The 25,824-nt window shown below is 38.4% G+C and overlaps 1 protein-coding gene across 1 annotated transcript in view; it reads left to right on the top strand.

The window, feature by feature from the left end:
- Positions 1-229: 229 nt before the first annotated feature.
- NINJ2 (ninjurin 2) overlaps positions 230-25,824 on the top strand; it is an 83,551-nt gene continuing 57,956 nt past the window's right edge. The window contains exons 1-3 of the mRNA XM_044679094.1: positions 230-344; positions 483-613; positions 23,489-23,613. Of these exons, the coding sequence (XP_044535029.1) occupies positions 230-344; positions 483-613; positions 23,489-23,613 (371 nt within the window). The remainder of the gene's footprint in view (positions 345-482; positions 614-23,488; positions 23,614-25,824) is intronic.

The following is a 25,824-nucleotide window of genomic DNA, read 5'->3' as shown; positions in this document are numbered from 1 at the left end:
AATCTACCAGTTGAGTAACCCAGTTAAAAAAGGAAATGAAGTTTAGCTGGCACGACCTGTTCTTAAAGTCATGCTGACTCCATGTAATCACCTCTCTGAAACTCAGATGACAGATACATAGCCCAGCAACACTGCTGGAACATACTGGAAACCATCACAGCTTGGTAAAATCAGCCAAAGCTTAACGCTTTCTGGCACAGCTGCCAAGGACCCGAGTCTCCTTCATGCCATGAAGAACCATGCAAGAAGCCATCGATGCATAGACCCGGACCGGGAGGGGACCTTCGAGGCCACTGAATCCAACTCCCTCGTTTTAAAGTGGTTCCGAGATTTAGAGAAACGACGTTTGACTTACCTAAGTTCACACAGCTAAAAAGGGGCAAAGCTACGATTTTAAGCCAGGTTTTTCTCTAAAGAAAGCAGCTAGAACAGCTCCCATTCTTCCCCCTGACACTCTTGCCCTCTCCTTGTGAGCAAGACAGGCACAAGTAGTCCCCAGGTCAATAGAGACCTCACCAGAACCATAAAGAAGTCCAGTTTTGTGATTAGACCCAAGAACAGCAGAGACAGCATCACTGGGCAGGAGGAGGAACTGAATCCTGGTCAGCCCAGTGTAAGCGGAGGGGAAAAGGGGGACACAGGCGGGGAAGGAGTTCCGAAGGGACACTGGGAGGCTGTAGAGAGAAACAAGAATAGAGGAGCTCGCTGCCCCTTTGTATCTCCTCAAATGGGACATGGAAAGGGAAAGGACAAATCTCTTAGCACTTGCTTCATAAACTTAGAGAGCGGGTGCTAGGTCATGTTCATACGCCATGTGCCTAGTTCTTCAAGGGGGCAGGGAGGGAATGGGCACATCGGCGATGCCCCGGATGATGAAAACAGCAGTGGGGGAGGGTTGGTGATGGAGGCAGGGGCAGGGCTGGTAGCTAAGGGGTCAGGACCCGAAGCATAGTCCTTTGAACTCAGCACCCCAGCTTTCACAGATTCAAGTGACAGCTATTTGTTTTTCTTAGAGCGCTGACAGTGCAAACGTTGGCATGCAAAGACACAGCCCTGCCCCAAGGCTTCTGACAGCTTGGGCTTAGACAAACACCCCATACTTGCATAGTTCAAGGAGGAGGACTCATCCCAGAGGTGTGAGAGACCTCGGTTTTTCATTTTCTTAACAGATTGAGGAGAAAAAGCTCAGGCCTTCCAGATAAAGGGTGTTCTTAGGACAGAGCCCCTGTTGGACATAAAACAAACAAACAAAAAATCCAAATTATGTTGGAGCAGAGTCTGAGAGACATCACCGGATAAAAGTGGGAGAAAGAGCGAAAAGTGGGTCAGGCTAAGGAGAAGAGTGAGGAGGAAAGGCCCTGGGGGAGGCAGGAGAGTAGGGAAGGTGCAGTAAGAGTGCCATCTGCTGAGCCATCTTATATCAGAGTGGACAGAAAGCACCTTAGATTAGGAGTCAGGGGCTCTGGCTTACAACCCTGGAGTTAGCAGTGTGACCTCGGGGAAGTCACTACATTTCTCTAGGCCTCAGTCTTAGGAAGAAACTGCTTAAGATGAGCTCTGAGGTTCCTTCCAGCTCTAAAATGCCATCACGGAATTTAGAGGGTAATGGGTTTGCCAGCTCACAGAGAATGAAACTGCTCTCTCTAAGATTACGCTTTCTTCTTTGCTAAAACGGGCAACCTTTCATTAGTTCTCATCCTTTCTTCAGCTCTTTGATGCATTTTTCAAATCTTTTTTTATTTTTTAAAAAAGCCTTACCTTCTGCCTTAGAATCAGGATTAAGTATTGATTCCAAAGCAGAAGAGCAGTGAGGGTTAGGCAATGGGGGTTGCCCAGATCCCACAGCTAGGAAGTGCCTGAATCCAGATTTGAACCCAAGGCCTCCTGACTCCAGGCCTGGCTCTCTATCCAGTGTGCTCCCCAGCACCCCATTCTGCTGCATTCTTGCCACGACTGACCATTCTTACTCCTTGGGTACTTTTTCTCCTTCAGTCTTCCTGACGTTTGTACTCTCCCTCTGTCTGATCTCTCCTTAGTCTCCTTCTCCATGTTCATATGGGCTTTCTAACTGTCAATGTCCCTTAAGATTGTATGTTCTATTCTTTCTTCTCTCTCTCTTTCTCTCTCTCTCCTTTCTCTCTTTCCCCTGATAATTTTATCAATCATGTGTCTGACTGTCATCTCTTTGGAAATGACTCAAAGATCTACTCTCTTACATGAGCTCCAATCCTATTCCATCACTTACCTATTGGACATCTCCAAATAGATATTGGGTAGTTACTTTAAATTCAACACATCTAAAACAATATCTTCCCTGTCATTTCCTCCTGACCACCTCTCCTCTGCAGTTATTAAGGGATCCTTCTTTTTTATTTTTTGAAAACCCTTGCCCTGTGTCTTAGAATTAATACTATGTATTGATTTGAAGGTAGAAGAAGGGTAATAGCTAGGCAACTGGGGTGAAGTGATTTGCCCAAAGTCACACAACTAGGAAGTGTCTGAATTCAGATTTGAACCCAGGAATTCTTGGCTCCAGGTTTGGATCTGAGGGTACCTTCTTTAGTAAGACACTGTGGTACAGTGGAATAACCATTGGTTCTAGAGTTAGACAATGTGACTTCAAACCTTGGATATGCCACCTTATGATCTTGGGCAAGTCACTTAAATTGTCTGGGCCTGGGTTTCTTCATCTGCAAAGGACTATGGTCCTTTTCAGCTCCAGATCTATGATCCTATCCAGTCTAACATACTTATTTTATAAACAAAGACACATAAAGCCCAGAGAAATAAAGCAATTTTCATAAGACTGGCCTTGAGAAAAACCTTTGCAAGAGGCTTTAACATGAAGTCAGCAAATAGGGCCATGAGTCAGTCAAAAACCATCCATGTAAGAGCCACATTTTGGGGTGGATGCCTTGATCATTTTAGATTCAGGAATTGTGCAAAGGGCAGAAGTTCAGGGTGCTAGCAAGAGCTGAATTGGAGAACTAATTTTCATTTATTAAACAAGCACTGTTTCAGGGTCTATTGCAGGCTTAGGACTCTGGTTCAGTAGGCAGATAGAAGTGGCTATGGGAAGGTAGGATCAGGAGGGTGATTCCTAAAGTTCTGTCTTTTCTAACCAAAATGATATCAATTATACTATGTGTAAGGAAGCAAGATCAAGTTGAAAGAATTTTCCTAAAAAAACCATTAGCAAAGTGAAAAGAAGTTTCCTGGGATGAACTCACCCAGAAAATGAAAGAGGACAGCAAATTAGACTAGGAATCAGAATCCAACTGTGTTGTTTAGAGGAAACACATTACAACCTATATCATAGTATTTGCCTTCTTGGTAAGGGGTGAGGAATAAGAGGGAGAGAAAGAACATGGATCACAAAATGTCAGAAAACAATTATTTTTATAAATTATATCAACATGTAGAGCAAACACACATGAAACATAAGGATTTTCAGAGTTTACATAAAGGAGGTATGAAGGGATAATAAAGAGAATTAGCATTTGTTAAAGACCTCCTGAGTGCCAGGCACTGTGCCAAGTGCTTTACAAACATTATCTTATTCGATCCTCACAACAACCCTAGGAAGTGAGTGCTGTTAATATCCCAGTTTACAGCTGAGGAAAATTAGGCAGATAGAGGTTAAGTAACTTAACTTGGGTCATAGAACTAGTAAGTATCTGAGGTTAGACTTGAACTCAGATCTTCCTGATTCCAAGGCCAAATTTAATAGACTTCAAGTCTATTAACTACACTACCTAGCTGTTTAGGGGCTATAACAAAATTTATTATACTTCAATTGAACTAAAAAAAAGTCAAGGTAGAAACTTAAGACAAAGTCATAGTAAAAATAGACATGGCAAAAGAGATAAACAGAGAAACCACCTTTTACTTGAAGGCACCATAACCAATCAATGTATATCAATACTTAACATATATTCACTAAAGGAGTAGTTCATTGAATTTCTGGGAGAAATAGGCAGAAAAATTATAAGGTGGTAATTTCAATACCCTCTCTTCAGACCTAGACAAATCTAAAAATAAAACAAAATGAGAGAGAAGCTAAACACTTGAATAGAATTTTAGAAAAGTTAAATATGATAGGTTTCAGTGATCACTGAAACAGAAAAGAATATACATATACATATATATGTATGTGTATTATGGATGGATGTTCAAAGAGGACTAGCACTTCTACCTTTGGTATTCAACTCTCAGCTGTGGTTCCAAAAAGCTGTAGCAAGCACAGTGGCCATATCCTGGTAAATAATCTCAGTATATGGTCTAAATCAGGATGAGGGTAACCAATAGGCCACAAACCTGTTGGTGAGCTGAGGGTTGCCTACCCTAAGCATGTGAAGACTTCCCCCCAATGAAATGAGCAAATGTAAACAATTTGTTCTAATGATCACAAAGACAGAAAAAGCAGACACTGTTAAATTACTTAGAGCTTGGTCAGACATAAAATGTGCCAAGGTTATCCACTGTATCCTAGGCTATCATCAGTCTTCCTGACTTTTTTCTTGCCACTAGACTTTGATGACTGTGGAAGAGAGAGTGAGACTGACAACTTTGTACAATTCTGCCTCACTTGAATTGATTTTGTATATAGGTCAAGGCATCACCTTATTATGCTCTCATTGGTCCTCTTCAAAAACAAAGGACAAACAACTTTAAATATAGTATTACATATATATGCATATATATATATATATATATTTCTTAACTATGTATGGTACTTTTTACAAAAGTGTATACCACAAAGAGTAATCCTTAAAACTATTTGGTATTAGTTCAAAAATAAGTAGTTGATTAGTAGAAAAAATTAGGTACACAACACATAGAAGCAAATGAACTTATATTATGATTAAAATTCTCTGGAGACTGTATGTTAATTTATATAAAGACATATAATTTGTATTCAATTCATATATATATATTAGTAGCATAGTGGTTAATAAGCCTAAGGACTGCATATAATAGGTTAAATACTCACTATATGATAAAACAAATGAAAAAACTTCTGAAAAAACTGAAAAATGGTCTGGTAGAAATTAAGTTTAGACCCGCATTTCATATCATATGCAAGGACAAGATGCAATCTTATCTCATCTGTAGATCTAATATATAAAAGCTGACATCATAAAAAAATTAAAAGAGGAAGGAAGGGAATACTGTTTGCAACTATGAATAGGAGTTTATTAACAGACAAGAGATAGAAAGAGAATCAAGGAAGGTAAGATGGGAATTTTTATAACATGAAATTTAAAAAGAGTTTGCACAAACAAAACCAATGAAATTAAAATTTGAGGGCATCAGCTAACTGAGAAAAAAATCTTTTTGCCACAAATTCCTCTCATAAAGGTCTGATATTCAAAATTTATAAGGAATTGATTCAAACATATGAGTAGTAAAGAAAGGTAAAAGCCATTCTTCAATGGATAAATGATCAAATGATATGAACTAGCAGATTTCAAAGGAAGAAATACAAACTATCAACGGTCATATTGAAAAATGCTCTAAATCACTAATAATTAGAGAAATGTAAATTAAAGCAACTCTGAGGTTTCATTTCATACCAATGAGCCTGGCAGAACTGACACTGGAGGAAAATGACAATTGTTAGAGTGACTGTTGGGAAAAAAGGCATTCTGATGCACTGCTGGTAGAACTATGAGTTCTAGACATTCTAGAAAGCAATTTGTACTCATGTTCAAAACTCAACCATGCATACTCTTCAACTCAGCAATACCACTACTATACATATAAACAAAAGGAATCAGAGAAAGAGTAAAAGAGCCTTTATATACAAAAAATATTTATAGTAGCTCTTTTAAAAATAGCAAACAAATCAAAGCCTGGAAACTAAGGGGGTTGGCCAGCAATTGAAGAATGGCTAAACAAATTAAGGGATATGATAAAATATTAAAATGAAATAATGTAATGAATCAATGAATTGGGTATGAAAAAGAACAAATTTAAAATTCCCAATTAAAAATCAACTTGGAAATCCTGAAAATTAAAATTGAGATGGACAAAATTGAATGTAAGAAAGCCACTGAATTAATAAACAAAATTAGGAGTTGGTTTTATGAACAAACCAATAGAATAGATAAACCATTGGTGAATATGATTTTTGAAAACAGAAAAGAAAACCAATTCACCAGCATAAAAATGAAAAGATGAATATACTGCTAATGAATATGAAATCAAAGAAATTATTACAAATTATTTTGCCCAGTTATATGCCAAAAAAATTAACAATTTATATGAAATGGAAGAATACTTCTAAAAATACAAATTGCCTATACCAACAGAGGAGGGAATAGCATATCAAAATAAACTTATTTTAGAAAAAGGAATTAAATAGGTCATAAATGAACTTCCTAAGAAAATAACATCAAGACCAGATGGATTAGAAGTGAATTCTACTAAACATTTAAAGATCAATTAATTCCAATATTAAATAAATTATTTGGAATAATTGCTAAAGAAGGAGTCCTGCCAAATTCCTTTATGAAACAAATGAAGTGCTGATACCTGACTAGGAAGAGCAAAAATAAAGAAAATTATAGACCAATTTTATTAATGTATATGGATGTAAAAATCCTAAATAAAATACTAGCTAAGAGACTGCAACAATATATCACAAAAAAGTATACATTGTGACCTAATAGGATTTATACCAGGAATGTAGGCCTAGTTTCATATAAGGAAAACTATTTTTATTTTATCTATTTTTTATTTATTTATAATTTATTTTATCTAACAAAAGAAACAAAAGTCATATGATTATGTCAATAAATGTAGAAAAAGCTTTCAAAAAACACAATATAGAACTATGAGTTCTAGACATTCTAGAAAGCAATTTGTACTCATGTAAATAGTCGTTCCTATTTAAAAAAAAACTTTAAAGAATAGATATAAATGGATTTTTGTTTTAGATAATAAGAAGTATCTACCTTAAACTACCAGCAAGCATCATTTGTAACAGAGAATAAACTAGACGTCTTCCTAATTAGATTAAGAGTTAAATGAGGATGCCCGTTATGACCAATATTAGTCAATATTGTATTAGAAATGCTAGCAATAGCAATGAAAAGAAAAAGAAATTGAAAGAATCCAAATGGGCAAAAAAGTAATAAATCTATTTCTTTTTGCAAATAATATGATGGCGTATGTGGAAAATCCCAGAGATTCAACTAAAAAATTAGTTGAAAACCATAATTTTAGCAAAATAGCAGGACATAAAATAAACCCACATTAATCATCAGTCTTTCTATATATAACTAACAAAGCTTTCTATATATAACTATGTGAAGAGATACTAAAATATACTCTATTAAAAAAAACCTTAGAATAAAATACCTGGGAATATAGCTGCCAAAACAAACCTAGGAACTATATGAACATTATTATAAAAGCTTTTTATACAAAAAAATCAGACTTTAATACCTAGAGAAATATTAGTTGCTCATAGGCAGGCAATGCCAATATAACAAAAGTGACAATACTGTACTATCTAAACCAATCTACTTATGAAATGTTATTCCAATTAAATGACCAAAAATCATTTTATTAAATAGAAAAGTAATCATAGAAAAAATAACAATAAGATTCATTTGGAAGAACAAAAGATCAAGACTATCAAAGGAATTAATGAAAAATGTAAAGGAAGGAGACATAGCAGTACCAGATTTTAAACTGTATTATAAAGCAGTAATTATCAAAACTATCTGGTACTTGCTAAGAAATAGAAAGGTTGATCAGTGGAACAGAAAAGACATACAACAGTAGTAGTAAAAGATTATATGGTAACCTTGTATTTGACAAAAATAAAGATCTAAACTTTTGGGATAGGACTATTTGGTAAAAAAAAAAAAAATTGTTGGGAAAAAAGGGAAAGCAATCTGGCAGAAATTAGGTATAGACCAATATCTTATATCACTTACCAAGATAAGATCAAAATAGATACATGACCTAAAGGAAAATATCATAAGCAAATCAGAAGATGAAACATATTAGTTATCAGATTTATGGATAGGAGACGAATTTATAAACATACGAGAGATAGATGGCATTGTGAGATGTAAAATGGATAATTTGGATTACATTAAATTAAAAAGTCTTTGTACAAAAAACCCCAATGCAGCCAAGATTCAAAGGAAAGCAGAAAATTGGGGGAGGAGGGGATGATTTTATTGACAGTTTCTCAGACAGCAGTCCCATATTTCAAATATATAGAGAACTTCATCAAATTTATAAGAATGTGAGCCATTCACCAATGGTCAAAAGATATGAACAGACAGTTTTGGATGAAGAAATGAAAGCTATATGTAGCCAAATGTAAAATTACTCTAAATCATTACTGATTATAGTGATGCAAATCAAAACAACTTGGAGATTTGAACTCACATCTATCAGATTGGTTAAAATGATAAAAGGGCAAAATGACAAATGTTGCAGGGAATGTGGAAAAATAGGGACACTAATACACTGCCAGTGGAAACTGAGAATGGATCCAATCATTTTGGAAAGCAATTTGGTATTATGCCCAAAGGGTTATAAAATTGCATATACCTGTTTCCCAGGATGATCAGAGAAAAAGGAAAAGATATATTTTTATATCTATATATTTTAAAAAATTAATCCTTATTGTCCACCTTAGAATTAATACTATGCATTGGTTCTAAGGCAGATGAGCAGTAAGAGCTAGGAAATGGGGGTTAAGTGACTTGCCCAGGGTCACACAGCTAGGAAGGGTCTCAGGCTAGATTAGAACCCAGGACCTCCCATCTTTGGGCCTGGCTCTCAGTCCACTGAGCCACCTAGCTGCCCTCAACCTATATGTTTTAAAATATTTATAGCAGTTCTTTTTGTAATGACAAAGAATAGAAATTGAGGGGAAGCCTATCAGTTGGGGAATGGCTAAACAAGTTGTGGCATATGATTGTGATGGAATACTACTGAACAGCAAGAAACTATGAGCAGTTACATTTTTTTTAAACATGGGAAGTAAAAGTTAATGCCAACTTTGTGAACTGAAGTAACTGGAAGGAAGGTAGTATCCTAGACAGAAATAACAAAGTTGGAAGAGGGATTAATAAAGGGAATGAGGGTGACTTGGTGGCTCAATGGATAGAGAGCAATGCATGGAAACAAGAGGTTCTGTGTTCAAATCTGGCCTCAGACACTTCCTAGGTGTGTGATCCTAGACAAGTCACTTAATCCTGATTGCCTAGTCCTTAACATTCTTCTGCTTTGGAACCAATACTTAGTATTGATTCTGAAAGAGAAAGTAAAGTTTTAAAATAATAATAATAACTGTGAATGTCCATCTCCAGCAAAAAGAAATAGAAAAACCCATGATATAGATCTATCTATCTATCTATCTATCTATCTATCTATCTATCTATCTATCTATCTATCTATCTATCTATCTTTCTGTCTGTTTTTTATCAAATGATGCCTTCCCTAATGTGGAGAAGGAGGGGAAGGAGATCAGGAGATATCTGGGAAAATTAATGTAACAAACAAACAAACAAATAAAATTTTTAAAATAAAATTTAAAAAAAGGCTCCCAGGTTATCCATCTTTTCATTTCCCAATGGCTATACTTTTTTGGACTCCATAATGGTTCCTAAGACAAGGAAGAAGTCTCCTCTGATCTCCTTTTCAGCTTCCTCTTGTGTATTGCTTTCCTCCTTTAGATAGTAGCATCTTTTTTTTTTAAACCCTTACCTTCCATCTTGGAGTCAATACTGTGTATTGGCTCCAAGGCAGAAGAGTGGTAAGAGTAGGCAATGGGGGTCAAGTGACTTGCCCAGGGTCACACAGCTGGGAAATGCCTGAGGTCAAATTTGAACCTGGAACTTCCCATCTCTAGGCCTGGCTCTCAATCCACTGAGCTACCCAGCTGCCCCAAGATGGTAGCATCTCGAGGGCAGGAACTACCTTTTTCATTATTTATTTTCTGAGAACTTGCCACATAGTAGGCGCTTAATAAATGTTTATTGACTATTAACTTCTTAGAGTCTGAGAGAAAGAGTGTGTAAGTGGACTGCTAACTAGTCAGTGTTATAGATTGCAGAAGTATACATGTGTGTACATATAAAATTGTGGGGTTTATACACACATACATACAAGACACATGTATTTATGCACAAATGTGCCTATAAGATGTGCACATATATTTATATGATACATGTATGTATACAGATGCATGCACACACATGATATGTGCGTGTGTACATATATGTTTGTATACTATGTAGGTGTGTATATATATACACATGCATGCATGTATATATGCTGGTGTGTACATATAAAACATTGGGATGTACACATGTGTACATATAAGCTGTATATACACATGTGCATGTAAGTTGCATTGCATTCATACCTAAGGTATCTGCATGCACACATGTGTGTATATATAAGATATATGTATATACACATCATGTATATGTAAGACATATTTATACACACCATGTGTATACGCTCATGTGTGTACACATATATACAAAGAGATGGGTATACATATAATCTGTATGTGCACATGTTTATATGCACGTGCATGTGTACAAACAGGACACGTGGACACAATGCAACATGTGTACATATAAGATATACATGTAAGACGTGTTTATCATATAGACATACATGTACACATACAATACAGGTGTATGTATACTTCTATGTGTGTATACAGTAAATAGGTGGTAATCTCAGAGTGGTCACTTGTTTCCAGTCAAGCCCACCTCTTCATGACCCCATTTAGGGTTTTCTTGGCAAAGATACTGATGTGGTTGGCCATTTCCTTCTCCAGCTCATTTTACAGATGAGGAAACTGAGGCACAGGGGGGTAAGTGACTTGCCCAGAATCACACGGCTGCTGAGGTCAGACTTGAACTTGGGAATTTGAGCCCTCCTAACTCCAGACGGAACACTCTCTCCACTGTGCCACCTCGCTGCCCTTCTGAGCCACTTTTGTAAAGCTCTAGCTGAGCATGTTGTGAGGAAAGAGAATTATCACCATGTTCCCCAGACTGCGCTTGTTCCTAGATGCCGCCTGCTAGTCACTCACACTGTCTCAGTGGTGGAGCACTAACAGTGACAGTGGTAGGACTGGGAAAAGCTTCCTGCAGAAGGTGAGATTGGAGTTCAGTCTTAAAGAAAGCCAGAGAAGACAGGAAGTTGAGGCATGGAGGGAGAACATCCCAGGTGCCAACCACAGGCTATGGTATTTGATCCTCATGGTTAGAGTATGAGCAGGATGGGGACACGGTCAAGTGAAAGATAGATTGTTGTAGGGAGAGACAAGGCAGGAAGACCACCCAGCAGGCTTTTGATTTTTTGTTTGTTTGTTTTTTTAAAGTTAATTTTTTCCTTTCTTTTTTCTTGTGAATATTTTCCCATAGTTACATGTTTCATGTTCTTTCCCTCTGCCCCCAATCCCCCCCACACCCTACGTAGCCAACACACAATTCCACTGGGTTGTTACATGTATCATTGGTTAAGGCCTATTTCCATATTATTGATAGTTGGACTAGAGTTATTTTAGCATCTACATGCTCAATAATATCCCCATCAGCCCATGTGTTCAAGCAGTTGTTTTTCCTCTGTGTTTCTCCTCCCACAGTTCTTCCTCTGAATGTGGCTAGTTTTCTTTCTCAGCCTTGCTCTGGATCCTTGCATTGCTCCAGCAGGCTTTTGAAAGTCGAGGTTTGAGGTGGAAGGGCTTGTATGGAGTGGTGGTTGTGTGACTGGAGTTAAGACACTGTGAAGGTAGAAATGGTGAGACAGCAACAGATGGTTATATGGAGTGAATTTAAGTGAGATATCTAAGAGAATAGAGACATTGAAGACCTCAGTTAGTGGTGCCCATGGCAATAATAGAGAAGTCTGGAAAAGGAAACAGTGTCAAGGGAGACTGCGAATTGGGTTTTGGCCATATTGAGTTTGAAATGTCTGTGGATATTATAATAATAATAAAAAGAGACAGCAATCAATGTTATGATAGAGGGGAGATAGAGTCTATGAGGGGAGACTCTCTTCTAGCTCTCCCCTAGCGCTTAATACACTGGGAGACTTTTAGGGGGTGTCACCCCAAAATTGGGTGACCTGGATGGTTGTGCCGCTCCACAGGAGTTGGGGGCGAGGCTTCACTATAAAATGAGGTAAGTGGTACCCCAATCCAATTCTGAATGATGGTGGGGTTCACACAAGCCTCCCCTAAGGTCAGTCAACTTCACAGGGGGTGGTCTGGCTCCAAGATGGAGGCAGCCAGACTAAGCTGTGGTTCCTCTCTCCCTTGTTGTCTCTCAGGCACTCTGGAGTGCTATCTGACTAATGAATGGCTTTTATTATTTGTAATTTAGGGGTTGGGGAAAGGGGTGAAGGGCAGAGGGATTTTGGGGTGCCCTCTTCTCTATTTCTATGGGGCCCGGCACTCAGGTGGGAACCCCAAAGATCTCCCCTGCCTCTTCTCCTTCAGATTCTATTTATATCCTTTTCTATAATTGTAAGTTAGACCAGAAAGGGTCTCTCAGCAAGGTTGGGTAAAGAGGGAAGGAGACTAAGAGATTGCTCCCAAAATGGAGTCCAAAAACTTATCTAACTCTACGGTTGAAGTCTTGATGGATAAGAAGTGATGGGATACTTTTGACCAGGGAATTGGAGTATCAATGGCCAAAGAAAGATCCTCAGGAAGCCCTCAGGACTGGATCTGAGCTGGGATGTCCTCCGTTGGAACCCTTTTTCCTCCTCCTCCTTTCTCCAGAGCATTACCCAGAATTCTCTCTGGTCTCAACTGTCACCAACTGTCACCAACTGTCAGCCACTCCTTCTCTGGCTCCTTTTGTCCCATCCCCCTTGCACAAATTCCATCCTTACAGCATCAAGTTTGAGACAACCAAGAAGCGGTTGAGGTTTTGAGTGTGGAGTTCAGGAGAAATATGAGTTGGAAAAATACATCTAGGGACCTGACACGAATAGAGATGGTAGTTGAATTCATGGGAATTAATGAGATCATCAAATCAGATAGTACAGAAAGAAGAGACCCATGGGCCCAGGACAGACCCTTGGGGGAGACTGTGTATTTTGTTCTTTTGGTTTTGATTTCTTCATTTGGTATCATTTCATCCTTATCATTCCTTGCATAGCAGGAACACTCCATTTCATTGATATGATATGATTTTTTCAGTCATTCCCCAAAGTTTGTGATCGATTGTTCTTTACACTACATAGGATGTGAAAATGCTTCAGAGTTATAACTATAGAGGGAATTATGATGATATTCAAACAGACAGAAGACGAGGCTTTGAAGCACCGGTCACAGGCAGTCATTTGATGGGAGTGAGATATGTAAAGATGGAATTCCTATAGAGGATCTTAAGATCCCCTGGGGATTCCAAAGCATGAACTCCTAGCAGCCAGGAATGTTTGTTTTTTCTCTGTAATGATCTTGAAGTGTCTTTGGCACTTCTATGCACTTGAGGTAATTAAGAAATGAAGACTGTTGACTATTCTGAGACATAATAGTTTTTATTTAGGGGTATCCCATAGTGGTTTGAGATAGCCAAACAATTTCCAGAGCTACACCTGCTTTTTTTCTTCTAAGCAGCTCCCCATCCTACGCTAGCTATCTCCTTCCTCTCTATCCCCCTGCCCACAGGAGCTGGGCTTCCTGCCAAAGCAGGAAAGCTGAGTGAACACAATATCCTCATTCCTGCCTGGAATAGAATGAGCATTATTCCTCACCACTTTCTCCTCATTCCCCCTTCTTTGCCCTGTCCCATAGGGTACAGGTTTAAGCCTGAGAAAATAATTAAGAGCTCTGTAAGAAGGATGACTTCCTTCTGACCTACTTTTGAAAAGCTATAGCTGAGCATATTGCTAAGAAAGAGAGAATTACCTCCACATTCCCTTGGTTGCCCATCATTCCTGGATGCTGACTGCTAGCCATTCACACGTTAGCCAATTGCCACACCTGACAGGCAGTATCCTTAATTATTTCTATGTTGACACACAGTTGACTAATTCCACTGGCCTTCTCAGATAGAGCTAGAACTTGTTTGCTGGATTAAATATACATCTCCACACCTCTGCTCCCTCCCCCACCTTCTGAGCTGTCTTGTTATTTTTTAAGTTGGTGCAGGGCTATCTTCCCATGGCCATTCCATGTTCTTCTGAGATGACAGTCCTGAGATTCCTCTTGCTAACGACTCCTCTGACATCTGAGCAAATCTAGAAGACAGGGGCTCTTCCTTTTTTTCCCCTTTTAAAAAATAAAACCCTTACCTTCTATCTTAGAATCAAAACTAAGTTTTGGTTCCAAGGCATAAGAGCGGCAAAGGCTAGGCAATAGGGCTTAAGTGACTTGCCCAGGACCTTCTGTCTCTTGGCCTGGCTCTTTGTCCACTGAGCCACCTAGCTGCCCCCGTGGCTCTTCCTTCCTAGTTACTCTCCAATCCTCTTTCAGAAAAAATATTTTCAGAACTACCCAGTCAAAAAGGCCTTAATGTTCTGGAGAAGCTTGTTGATCATTTGATATCGGCATCGGATGAAGCTCCAGATTGAACTGAAGACAGTAGGGCATAATAGAGAGAGCATTGAATTTGGAGTTAGAGGCCTTGGCTTCGTATCCTATCTGTATTATTTTCTGTGGGATTCTGCTTCCTCATCTATAATAGGAATGGATAAGACTAGATGATTTTGAAGGCCTCTAAATCTTTTAGTTCAGCAGGGCCAGGCTGTTTCTCTAACTATCTCCATGACTATGAGACACATACCTAAAGCACATTATAATTAGTTTCCAGGACAGTCTCATCAGAGCTCAATTCATGTCAGCTCACCAGGGTCAAGGGTTTGGGATGGAGGAGTCTCCTTGCATGGAAGCATTGACCAACACAGTGAATTCCACTGAATTCACCCTGCACAGAAAATAAGATTCTAGCAGCTCTCATATAGGGATCTGGAGTAGGCTGAGCAAAGTTAAATTAAAAAAATAATAATTTTTAAGGACCCACAGAACACAGTGCTTGGTGCTAAAGAAGAAACAGAGTTTAACTGACAAATTCCCTGCTGCCATTCAGCTTGCATTGGGTAGCTTACTTGATAGCATGATGGATTTCACAACATATGACGATCCGTTGAAGAAATTGTGGATATCAGTTCATAAATGATCAAAGGATGTGAATAGGCAGTTTTCAAAGAAAGGAAAAATAATCATATTTTTTAAAAATGTTACAAATCACTAATAATTAGAGAAATACAAATTAAAGCAACTCTGGGATCCTACCTCGCATTTGTCAGATTAGCAAAAATAAGTAAAATGACAAATGCTGGAGGGGCCACAGAACAGGCACTTTAGTGTACTGTTGGTTACAAACATTTTATTTACTTATTTTTAAACCCATACCTTCTGCCTTATAATCAATATGATGTATTGGTTCCAAGGCAGAAGAATGGTAAAGGCTTAGCCATGTGAGTTAAGAGACTTGCCCAGAATCATACAGCTAGGAAGTGTCTGAGGCCAGGGTTAAAAGCATTTTAGAAAGCAATTTGGAACTATGTTCTCAAAGTTACTAGACCATGCCTTTGACCCAGCCATACCATACCACTACTAGATCTGTACATAAAGAGATCAAAGAGAGATTAAAAAAAAGGTCTCGTATGAACAAAAATTATTTACATCAGCTCTTTTTGAAGTGGCAAAGACCTGGAAACTAAGGAAGAGAGTGCCCATTAACTGGAGAATGGCTAAATTATGGTATCTAACCATATGGTATGAATGCAATGGATTTTATTGAGCAGTAAGAAATGTTGAAGGGCATGGTTTCAAAGAAACCTGGGAAGATTTGTATAAACTGATACAGAATAAGATGAGTAGAACCAAAGGAATCATTAATACAATAATAACATTTAAAAAATTTTTGAAGGATTTTTTTATTGTATTTTTAAAATTTATTTATTTAATTAATTTATGATATTTTTCCCTGGTTACAGGATTCATGTTCTTTCCCTCCCCTCCTCCTGGAGCTGACAAGTAATTCCACTGCATTTTAAATTTATCATTAGACAAGACTTATTTCCATAATATTGATATTTGCATTAGGGTGATCATTTAGAGTCAACATCCCCAATCGTATCCCCATCAAACCATGTAATTAATCATATGTTTTTCTTCTGTGTTTCTGCTCCCACAGTTCTTTCTCTGGATGTGGATAGTATCTTTCTCATAAGTCCCTCAGAGTTGTCCTGGATCATTTCACTGCTGCTAGTAGAGAAGTCTATAACATTTGATTGTACCACAGTGTATCAGTCTCTGTGTACAATGTTCTCCTGGTTCTGCTCCTTTCACTCTGCATCAATTCCTGGAGGTCATTCCAGTTCACATGGAATTCCTCCAGTTCATTATTCCTTTTAGCACAATAGTATTCCATCACCAACAGATACTACAATAATAACATTTTAATGACAAACTCTGATTAATGCAATATTCAATCACAATTCCAGAGGACCAATAATGAAACATGCTACACACTACCCGATAAGAGTTGATGGACTCAAGATATTTTTTAGATATGGACCAATGTAGAAATTTATTTTTCTTGATTTTATATTATGATATTATAATATACAATATATATTTATTTTTCTTGATTTCATATATATATTAAATAGGGGTTATGTTTTCTCTTATTTTTTCTCTTAAGGGGGGAAGTGGAAAGAAGGAAGGAAGATAAAATGGATTTTTACTAATTGAAAAGAATTGGTTTAAAAAAGAAACTGAGTGTTGAGCCCAGAAGGCAATGACTCAGGGGAATTTGATCACTTTCTTCTAATATTTACAGGACTTAGTGTGGAAGAGGGCTTACTGATGTAGTCAACTTAGTCTGTTTGCCCCCAAATGATAGAATTAGGACCAAAAGGTAGATACAAATTACAAAGAAGCAAATTCAAACTTCATGTGAAGAAAAACTAATAATTAGAGCAGTCCAAAAGTAGAATGAGGTGCCTGGAGAAGAGATGATGACTTTCCCCCTTCCTGGAATTACTCAAGCAACATCTTTTTTTTTTTTTTAAACCCTTAACTTCTGTGTATTGGCTCCTAGGTGGAAGAGTGGTAAGGGTGGGCAATGGGGGTCAAGTGACTTGCCCAGGGTCACACAGCTGGGAAGTGTCTGAGGCCAGATTTGAACCTAGGTCTCTAGGCCTGACTCTCAATCCATTAGCTACCCAGCTGCCCTCAAGCAACATCTTGTTGACCATTTATCAAATATGTCATATATAAGATTCTTATTCAGGAATGGGTTACACTCATAATAATGATGGTGATGAGGATAGATAGCATTTATATAGTATTTACTATATGGTGGGCACTATGTATGCTAAGTACTTTACAATGATTATTTCACTTGATCCTCCCAACAGCCCTGGGAGGTAGGTGCTATTATCACCCCCGTTTGGCTGATGAGGTCACACAGCTAATAAGAGTCTGAGGCCAGATTTGAACTCAGGTCTTCATAACTACAGGCCTGGTGTTCTATTCACTGTGCTACCTTCCTGTCCCAAATTTAAATGATTTAAATTCTCTTCCACCTTTAAGATTCTATGACTTGGAGTTAGAAAATGTAGATTCAGTTCCCATCTCAGATACCTAACGATGGGGACAAGTCACTCTTAGAGTCTCGGTTTCCTCATCTATAAAATGGGAATAATAACTCTTTCTATACCTTCCTCATAGGATTTTTTGTGAGGAAAGTGCTGTGCAAACTTTAAATATAAATGAGAATTATTATTTCAGTCAAGTATGGAATATGACACCAAGACAAATAACTGTGTGGATAAGGGAAGTTTAAAAAGCTATGTGACATTTGAGGAGGACAACATTAAATATTAAAAGAACTAATGAAGATGTCTTGGGGGAAATAGAAAGTAGAGAGTTTAAAATCAAGTGTGTACTGGAGACCCTCTTCCAACCCAGGGGAATGGTGAATAACTAGGAAATTACTCAGTAGGCTGGCAAGCCTAGCAGGGAGCAGTCTTGGAATGGGCTCACTACTTTTTAAAATTATTTATTTGTTTAATTGATTTAGAATATTTTTCCATGGTTACATGGGTCACTACTTTTTACACAAAAGTTTTAGGTCAACCGAAGCTTCCATGAGATCTAGCTGAAAGGAGTAGGTTATAGGCCTAGGCTCTTAGGCTCCCATCTTGGCACCGACTCTAGCCCTCATTCTTGTTGGCTGGTACCAATCATACCCTTGGCCCAACTCTTGCCTTGCCTGGGCAAGTTTGGGCAGCAGACACATTTTCTCAATGAGCCAACTTCCTCAACCTGAGCAGCTTCCTGTTGGTATGGGAGGGATTGGGCAGAAGAGGAGAACGAAGAGGAGAACAACATTCCATTGCAAAGAGCTATTTGATAACTGTAGACTAAGCCAGTTGGAAGCCCTTGAGCTTAAGCCAAATATCCATGTAGAAATATCCTTGAGCATATCTGGGAGAAACTGATGCCAAAATGCTATCTATACACATCTGCACACATGCAGTTTAACAGCTATAACCCAGAGTTTAGAGATACATACAGGGCTAGTGAAATGGAGAGGCTCTAAGTGTGAGAACCAAAATGTCTATCTACACAATTAAATAGTCACCTTCTTAAAGATTACATACTTGTGGGAGCTTGTGAAATGAGTGTGTTTATAGGTGAGACATTAATTTGTCTTCCAAGAGGCTTTCCTCCTACTCTAAGTGACCCAGAAAAAAAATCTAAAGAGGAGAAAAAAAGGGTCCCTCACAATGGAAGAAAAGGGTAGGGACCTGATTACCTTGTGGAAGGTCACCTTGCATCATTCTAGCTCCACCGTCATTCTCTCAGTCTTCCATCAGCAAACCTGGGTCACTTCAGCAATTCAATGACAAATAGGTGTCTCTTGTGTTACCAGGCAATGTGTTAAATGGTAAGGGAAATGATGACTGACAACCTCCTTGCCCTTGAGGAATTAATGAAGGATTATTTAATTCAATTTTTAAAATATTTACTAAGTGCCTACTATGGGCAAGACAACCTCGGTTTTGGGATAGAAAGATGAAGTAAGACACAAACTCCACCCTTCGAATAGTTTTCAGTTTAGTAATACTTACAGATAATAGCCTACCTCTCTCTTCCTTCTAATAAGTCATTCCCAATACCTTTCCTCCTACATTTCCTCCAGTCTCTGTAGAGAATGGGAGGATAGGGTAATTAATTCCCTTAGCATCACCATATCTCAAGGTTTAACTCCCATAACTTCCCTTCTACTGTATTTTTTTCTCCACCATATAGAATTGTTTTGGGGGAACTACGTCATGTTAGTGTTACTTAGATGGCACAGGCTTGGGCTGAATATGCACTTGGTAGCTACCCTCTGTGATACTTGAAGTGTGACAGTAGCAGCCCCCACTAGCTCAGATGCTACCTTCCATTAGCTTACTGAAAGATAGGATACTGCTTCCTTATTTAACTCATGAGAAAGTAATATAATTTGCTCGACCCCCACCCCTGCCAAAGTGACAAGACTCCTCAGGTCCTTCTAATAGGGGGTCTCTTTCAATATGGAGACACAAGCCTCCAACTTCAATCAAAATGAATAGTATCAAACAGCCAGGCTAGAAAGGAAGACTCATTGACCAAGCTTGGAATTTTAGGGTGCTGAATTCTAATCTAGAGCATGATATAAAAAAGACCCTCTTCCTGCAACTAGGAGGTTTTCCTAGTTCAGTCTCAACTCTGTATTATAGGCAATCAACTCTCTAGCATCATGGAGTTTACTTAACATTGAAGAAAATGACAAAAAAAACACACACACACACACACACACAACCAAAAAAACAAATTAAATGTGTCTGCACTGACCCTTTGGCCAATCATATCACAGACCTTCCTCCACTAGGTCGTGGAAAGGAGAAAAGGTAATGATGTTTTCCAGGGTCCTATTCTGGGACCTTGGCTGAAAGAAACGAGGAAGAAAACAGGGTTCATAACAGTAGTTAGGTTGATCTCCTGGCCTTCACCTTACCTGTTGAGGTTCTCTTGGAAGCTATCTTGCTGTCTGGTTTGGATTGACCTTCCTAATTGATATTCTCCTCTTGGTTGCTCTAGCTTCCAGTTCAATCTCAGTTTATTTATATGGATTCTAGGGCCCACCACTGAGGAAGTAGCAATCCATGGTCATCACCTACATAAAACTAGTAGAAATTTCAGGGGCACAAATGACAAAGAAAGGTTGGCAGAACCTTTTTAAGCACTTTGCAGACCAGAATGGCTGATGGGAAATATTTCCCTAGAACAAAGGAAGAATAGTGGATTCTAAGAGTCTTCATATCCATTCTCCCATTGTCATACCAATCTGTTTTCTCAGAGACTTCCAATGGGAAGGAGTGATATAGAGGGAAAGAAAGCTACATTATCCCTCTTACCTCTTACCCACTTCAGTCATCATTATCATCATTCTCCTCAGGCTCAAGGGGAAAATAATAATTATAATTCTGGTTATAAAATTTTACATTTTCATTTAAATCCATCGGAGACCCAGCTATTAATGTACAAGCATTCCTTTGGAGAGCTATTTTGCCTTCTGCTAATCAGAAATCTCTCCAATTAGAGTGAATTTCAATTTGCATTTTATAGTATTTATTAAAAGATGAAATTGTAGAAACTAAAGAACAAAGATAGACAGTTTTCACTTGCAGTTTTGAATAAAGCTTACAATGGCAATATGGGCACACTCTTTAGGGAAGATCTGACATGTCAAAAATAAAGAGTCTTCTCTCTTTTGATTTGTTCAGAGTCTGACTTCTCAGGAATTAAGGAGATTCTGAAATTCTAAATTAGATAATCAGCAATTCAATGAAGGCTTGGGAGACCAAGGACACAATTAAAAAACTAATTCTTAATTTTTGCAATGCAAGAGAGACTTCCATCCTATAGACTTTCATTTTGTCACTTCCCCTACCCCTCCACCCCAAGCTTTTTGAGCAAAAATATTTTGCTTCTGAACATTGCATGTAATAACCTGCAGGGTACATTGTATTCATTGCACCCATATTAAAACTAGAATTTTTGTATTTTACTTTAATATTGTAGGTGCAATAAAGCAATGAGGTAAAGATGAGAAAAATTCTGATTCCTATAGAAATATACCAAGTAAGGGGGCAGCTGGGTAGTTCAGTGGATTGAGAGGCAGGCCTAGAGACGGGAGATCCTAGGTTCAAAGCTGGCCTCAGACACTTCCCAGCTGTGCGACCCTGGGCAAGTCACTTGACCCCCATTGCCCACCCTTACCGCTCTTCCACCTATGAGCCAATACACAGAAGTTAAGGGTTTTAAAAAAAAAAAGAAATATGCCAAGTAGCATAATAGGATTAAGGCATTCCCTTACTATATTACAGATGGGGTGAGTTGTGCTGGTAAATGTTTAACAATCAGCTCTCAAAAAATGTACCTTTATAACTTGTTTTAAGTTTAATTTTTATCAACATATGCTCCATCACTTTCTGAAATCTGGGCAATCAACAAACAATAAATCAAGCCTAATTTGTAACATTTGCTGGTTTTTGAGGTATAAATGCTCACACTAAAAATTCAATTATCAGCTATCTTGGTGAAAATGGAAAAAGAAGATATAATGGAGACAAAGGCCAACTGTTCAAACATGTTTGACTCTCTAGTTCTTTTATCATATAAACTCAGAAGGCTGTTTAAGATTAGTAAAGCTGTCTGGATTCAGGATGGAACAATTATAAAATAGATATTTTGAGTTCTTTATATGGATAGTTCCAATTCAGTTATCATTGACCTGAAATAACTCTCAAGCAGAGACTGTGCTTCCTCTTCTTTGTTCAACTCAACAAGTCTTATCAAGTACGGTAACTAGATCATTGTGAAGGCCAGAAAGCCTTGATTTTCCATTCCATTATTCCAGTAGAATTTATTACAACCAACTAAAGTTCCGCAGAGGCTTGGTCTTCCCGCAAGTCACAGAGGACTACCCAGTTCCACAGGCATTCGTCCCTCCAAAGGCAATAGTAGGCTCTATAAATTGAATCCCAGACTTCTTTAACAAGATCATTAAGTAAGTGAAATTATGAGTGGCTGCTCTCTCATTCTGAGAACCTCTCGATCTGACTTTATGGCTATAGGTCAGAAAGGATTTCTGATCTGTTCTACAAACTATCGGGCCAATATTAATGAAAGAGGTCATCATGCTGGGTCCATAGCTGGTCATTCACAAAATTCTAGTCTTCATAGAATGCACTGTCCTATTGGAATGCCTGTTCAACAGTCTCACCTTTTAGTGAGAGGCAGAGGATGCTTGTGTGGCCACCTAGTGCAGAAATGATTTGGAGGGGGCAGCAGGGTGGCTCAGTGGATTGAGAGCCAAGCCTAGAGATGGGAGGTCCTAGGTTCAAATCTGACCTCAGATACTTCCCAGCTGTGTGACCCTATACAAGTCACTTAACCCCCATTGCCTACCCTTACCACTCTTCTTCCTTGGAACCAATACACAGTATTGACTCCAAGACGGAAGGTAAGGGTTTAAATAAAAATGATATGGAGCTCTTATCTGGACCTGATTAATTTGGGTTCTTGCTGTTCCAATCATCTAAACCAGTTTGTATATATTCCAGAATGACTCTGAAATGCTCCCCTCGTTTCAAAGGCATCCTATTAAATCTTGATTAACTTCTTGAGGCAATAAGTGCCCAAGGAGGCTAGTCACGGATCTGAGTTGTTCCTCACAGAGAGCTATACCCTTGGTGCAAAGAGAAAATCAGGAAGAAATGTGAAAAGCTATCACAAGAAGGGTACATTTTGTAACTCCTAGTGAAGGCTTTATAACTATCTTTCCCTCCCATTTTAAAGCCCCAAAACAATTTATCAATATCGTTTCACCCCACTCAGAGCACCAGCTATCACAGCTTTTCCAGTGGTGTACTGGAGCCAGTTCAAATAAGCTCTCAGAAGTTACTTGCCAAATTTTCAGGGTAAACATTTACACCTTGGCAAATGCAGCAAATTAGAGCTTAATTTGTTGCTTTATTGATTTCTAGACTTAAGAATGTGATGGAGAAAATCTTAATACTACAGATTAAACTTAAAATGAGTTGCAGACACACTTTTTTCCCTCCTTGAAATCCAGTTGTTAAACATTTACCAACACAGTCCTGGCTATAGCTATTCCCTTTGAAATGCAATCATATAATTATCAAAAACAGCAATTCCAAAGGCAATTTGTACAAGTCATTCCAGACCTATTTCAATACTAGCATATCTATTTATCAAATAACTTCTCTTAAAAATTCTTTTTTTATTTCAAAATTTCTAAAACCAAATAAAATAAGCATATTTTCCATATACAAAGAAAAGGAAGATTGTACCTAAATGAAATCACAAATCCCTTATATGGTTAGCTTACTTTTCTCCATCTCTACATAACAGATCCCATCCCAAGAGTTCCAGTTCCTCTTCCACCTCCCTGCATCACTGAAGATATCGTCCAGGAGACAGACATGTTCATACAATTTGAGTCTTTCATGTTTTCACCTTTCAGTTCACTCTCTGGGGATAACTTTCACAATTTATTCTTCTGGTATTAATTCTGAAGCTGTGTATAATTCATTATCCCATGTAGTTCTTTCCAAGTTTTTTGGTTTTTTTCCTGTTTGTTTTAAACCCTTACCTTCCGTCTTGGAGTCAATACTGTGTATTGGCTCCTTGGTGGAAAAGTGGTAAGTGTAGGCAATGGGGGTCAAGTGACTTGCCCAGGGTCACACAGCTGGGAAGTGTCTGAGGTCAGATTTGAACCTAGGACCTCCCATCTCTAGGCCTGGCTCTCAATCCACTGAGGTACCCAGCTGCCCCCTATTTCCAAGTCTTTAAAAAAATTAGCCTGCTCATCAAATAACTTCTTAAAGAACATATTTGTAGAACAAATAAGAGATTAGTGAGTTGAAATGGTTTGGTCCATTTGAGTTTAGGATAACTTCCTAACTGGTCATTTTCAATAGCAGCCTTGAAGGTTTATTTATCAGTCACTGAGGTAGGGAATTGTAGGCAGCACTCCAAGGGCAATCAGCTGCTCTGTGTATAAGTGGAGATTTTCTACCTTTGAACTATGTACCTCAGAATTCTGCAGTACTTCCCAGAATTCCTTTTTAATCTCTCCACCACATTACGTATTCACATTTTATAAATAGTTTGCTGTAAGCAATTATTATTAATTAGTTATTATTAATAAATCTTATTAAATATGATACTTAGAATATTGGATAGTGATTTTAAAACACGCATCTAAAACCTACAATTCCAATTTCCAGCCAAGCTTTTTGCAATTCCCCCCCCCCCTAAAAAAGCAATCCCCCAGACTAGCCATGAGGGCTTAATTTATGGTCTTTATGTCCTGGAGGTGGTGGACATTACTGAGTGGCACGACCTCTTCACTGAAGTGGTTAATCCTCTTCTTTGGGCATTTGTATAGGGCCTACTCTGTGCCAGGCACTTTGCACGTGTTATCTCATTCAGTCTAGACAAAAACCCCAGGGGGAAGATGCATCATCATCATCTCAATTTTATAGATGATAAAACCGAGGTTAAGTGACTTTCTCAGGGTCACACAGCTAGTATCTGATTCTGGGTTTGATTCCAGAGGCGTCACTACCTATGAGGCTACCTAACTGCCCTGACCTTCTTGCTTCAACCTCCTTAAAAGCAGAAGTTCTTTTAGAGTGCTCAGAATTAAAGACCTTGGCATTTGGCAGCAGCAGTATTGGGTATTTATTAATTGGTTATTAAATGGTACCTAAATACCATTTAATTTTAAAGTTAAAATTAATTGGTATTAAATGGTTATTTATTAATAATATGTGGTTATAAAATCTTTCAACAGTAGCCACTTTGGAGTCTCCTTTTCAGGGTAGATTTCAACCCATAGCCAATCTGTACCATACCAAGACAATATTAATATTTATAAAGTTAGCTATTTGAATAAAATCTGCCCATGTGTTGACAAGGGCCTGCCTGCACTGGCAGGTGACTTATATTGCTTTTCTTCATTTTGATTGGCTTCCCAATGGAGCTCCCAATGGAGCAAATGTGAAATGGCTATTGAAGGAAAATTTGTGGTAGATCAGTCAATTGTTTGCTATAACAAATCATCCCATTCCCTCTTTGCTCACGTGAATCACTCCATGGAGCATGTGAGAAAAGTAAAAAAGGCTCCCTCGTCTTCACGCTCTGAGGAGTGCCCCTGGGGGTCTAGGCACAAAAGCCAGCAGCCAGCCTCCCAGCAGCTTTCTCAGGTACCGGGGCCTGATCCTGGAGTGGGGTAAGATGTGGTCTGCCTAATGAAGGCTGGGAGAAAGGAACATCCATGAAGCTGAAGCCCCTTTAGAGGAATCTGCCAAGCTAGTTCATCATGCACAGTACTGTGAGTAATACCCTTAACAGGAGATGGTTTAGTAGGCAAATTGTAAAGCACAGACGTGATTTTTAATTTGGCTTCTTGCAGCGAGGTGACTTCTTGACTGACTATGGAGGGTGGATGGGAAGAGGCAGACAGAGACAGAGACAGACAGAGACAGACAGACAGAGAGAGACAGACAGAGAGAAATAAACCAGGTCCTGGGAGGAGAGTCATACTGGTATAAGTCACAGGGAAGAGTTTATATAGAGTGATTAAAAAAAAAAGACTAAAATAGAAAATGGAGTCAAAAGAACCCAGGTTCAAATTTTGCCTCTAATGTTTACTAGCTATATGACTGTAGGCAAGTCAGTGG

Source organism: Gracilinanus agilis, chromosome 5, assembly GCF_016433145.1.
Source record: "Gracilinanus agilis isolate LMUSP501 chromosome 5, AgileGrace, whole genome shotgun sequence".
Taxonomy (NCBI): domain Eukaryota; kingdom Metazoa; phylum Chordata; class Mammalia; order Didelphimorphia; family Didelphidae; genus Gracilinanus; species Gracilinanus agilis.
This window is presented reverse-complemented; position numbering and strand designations above follow the sequence as displayed.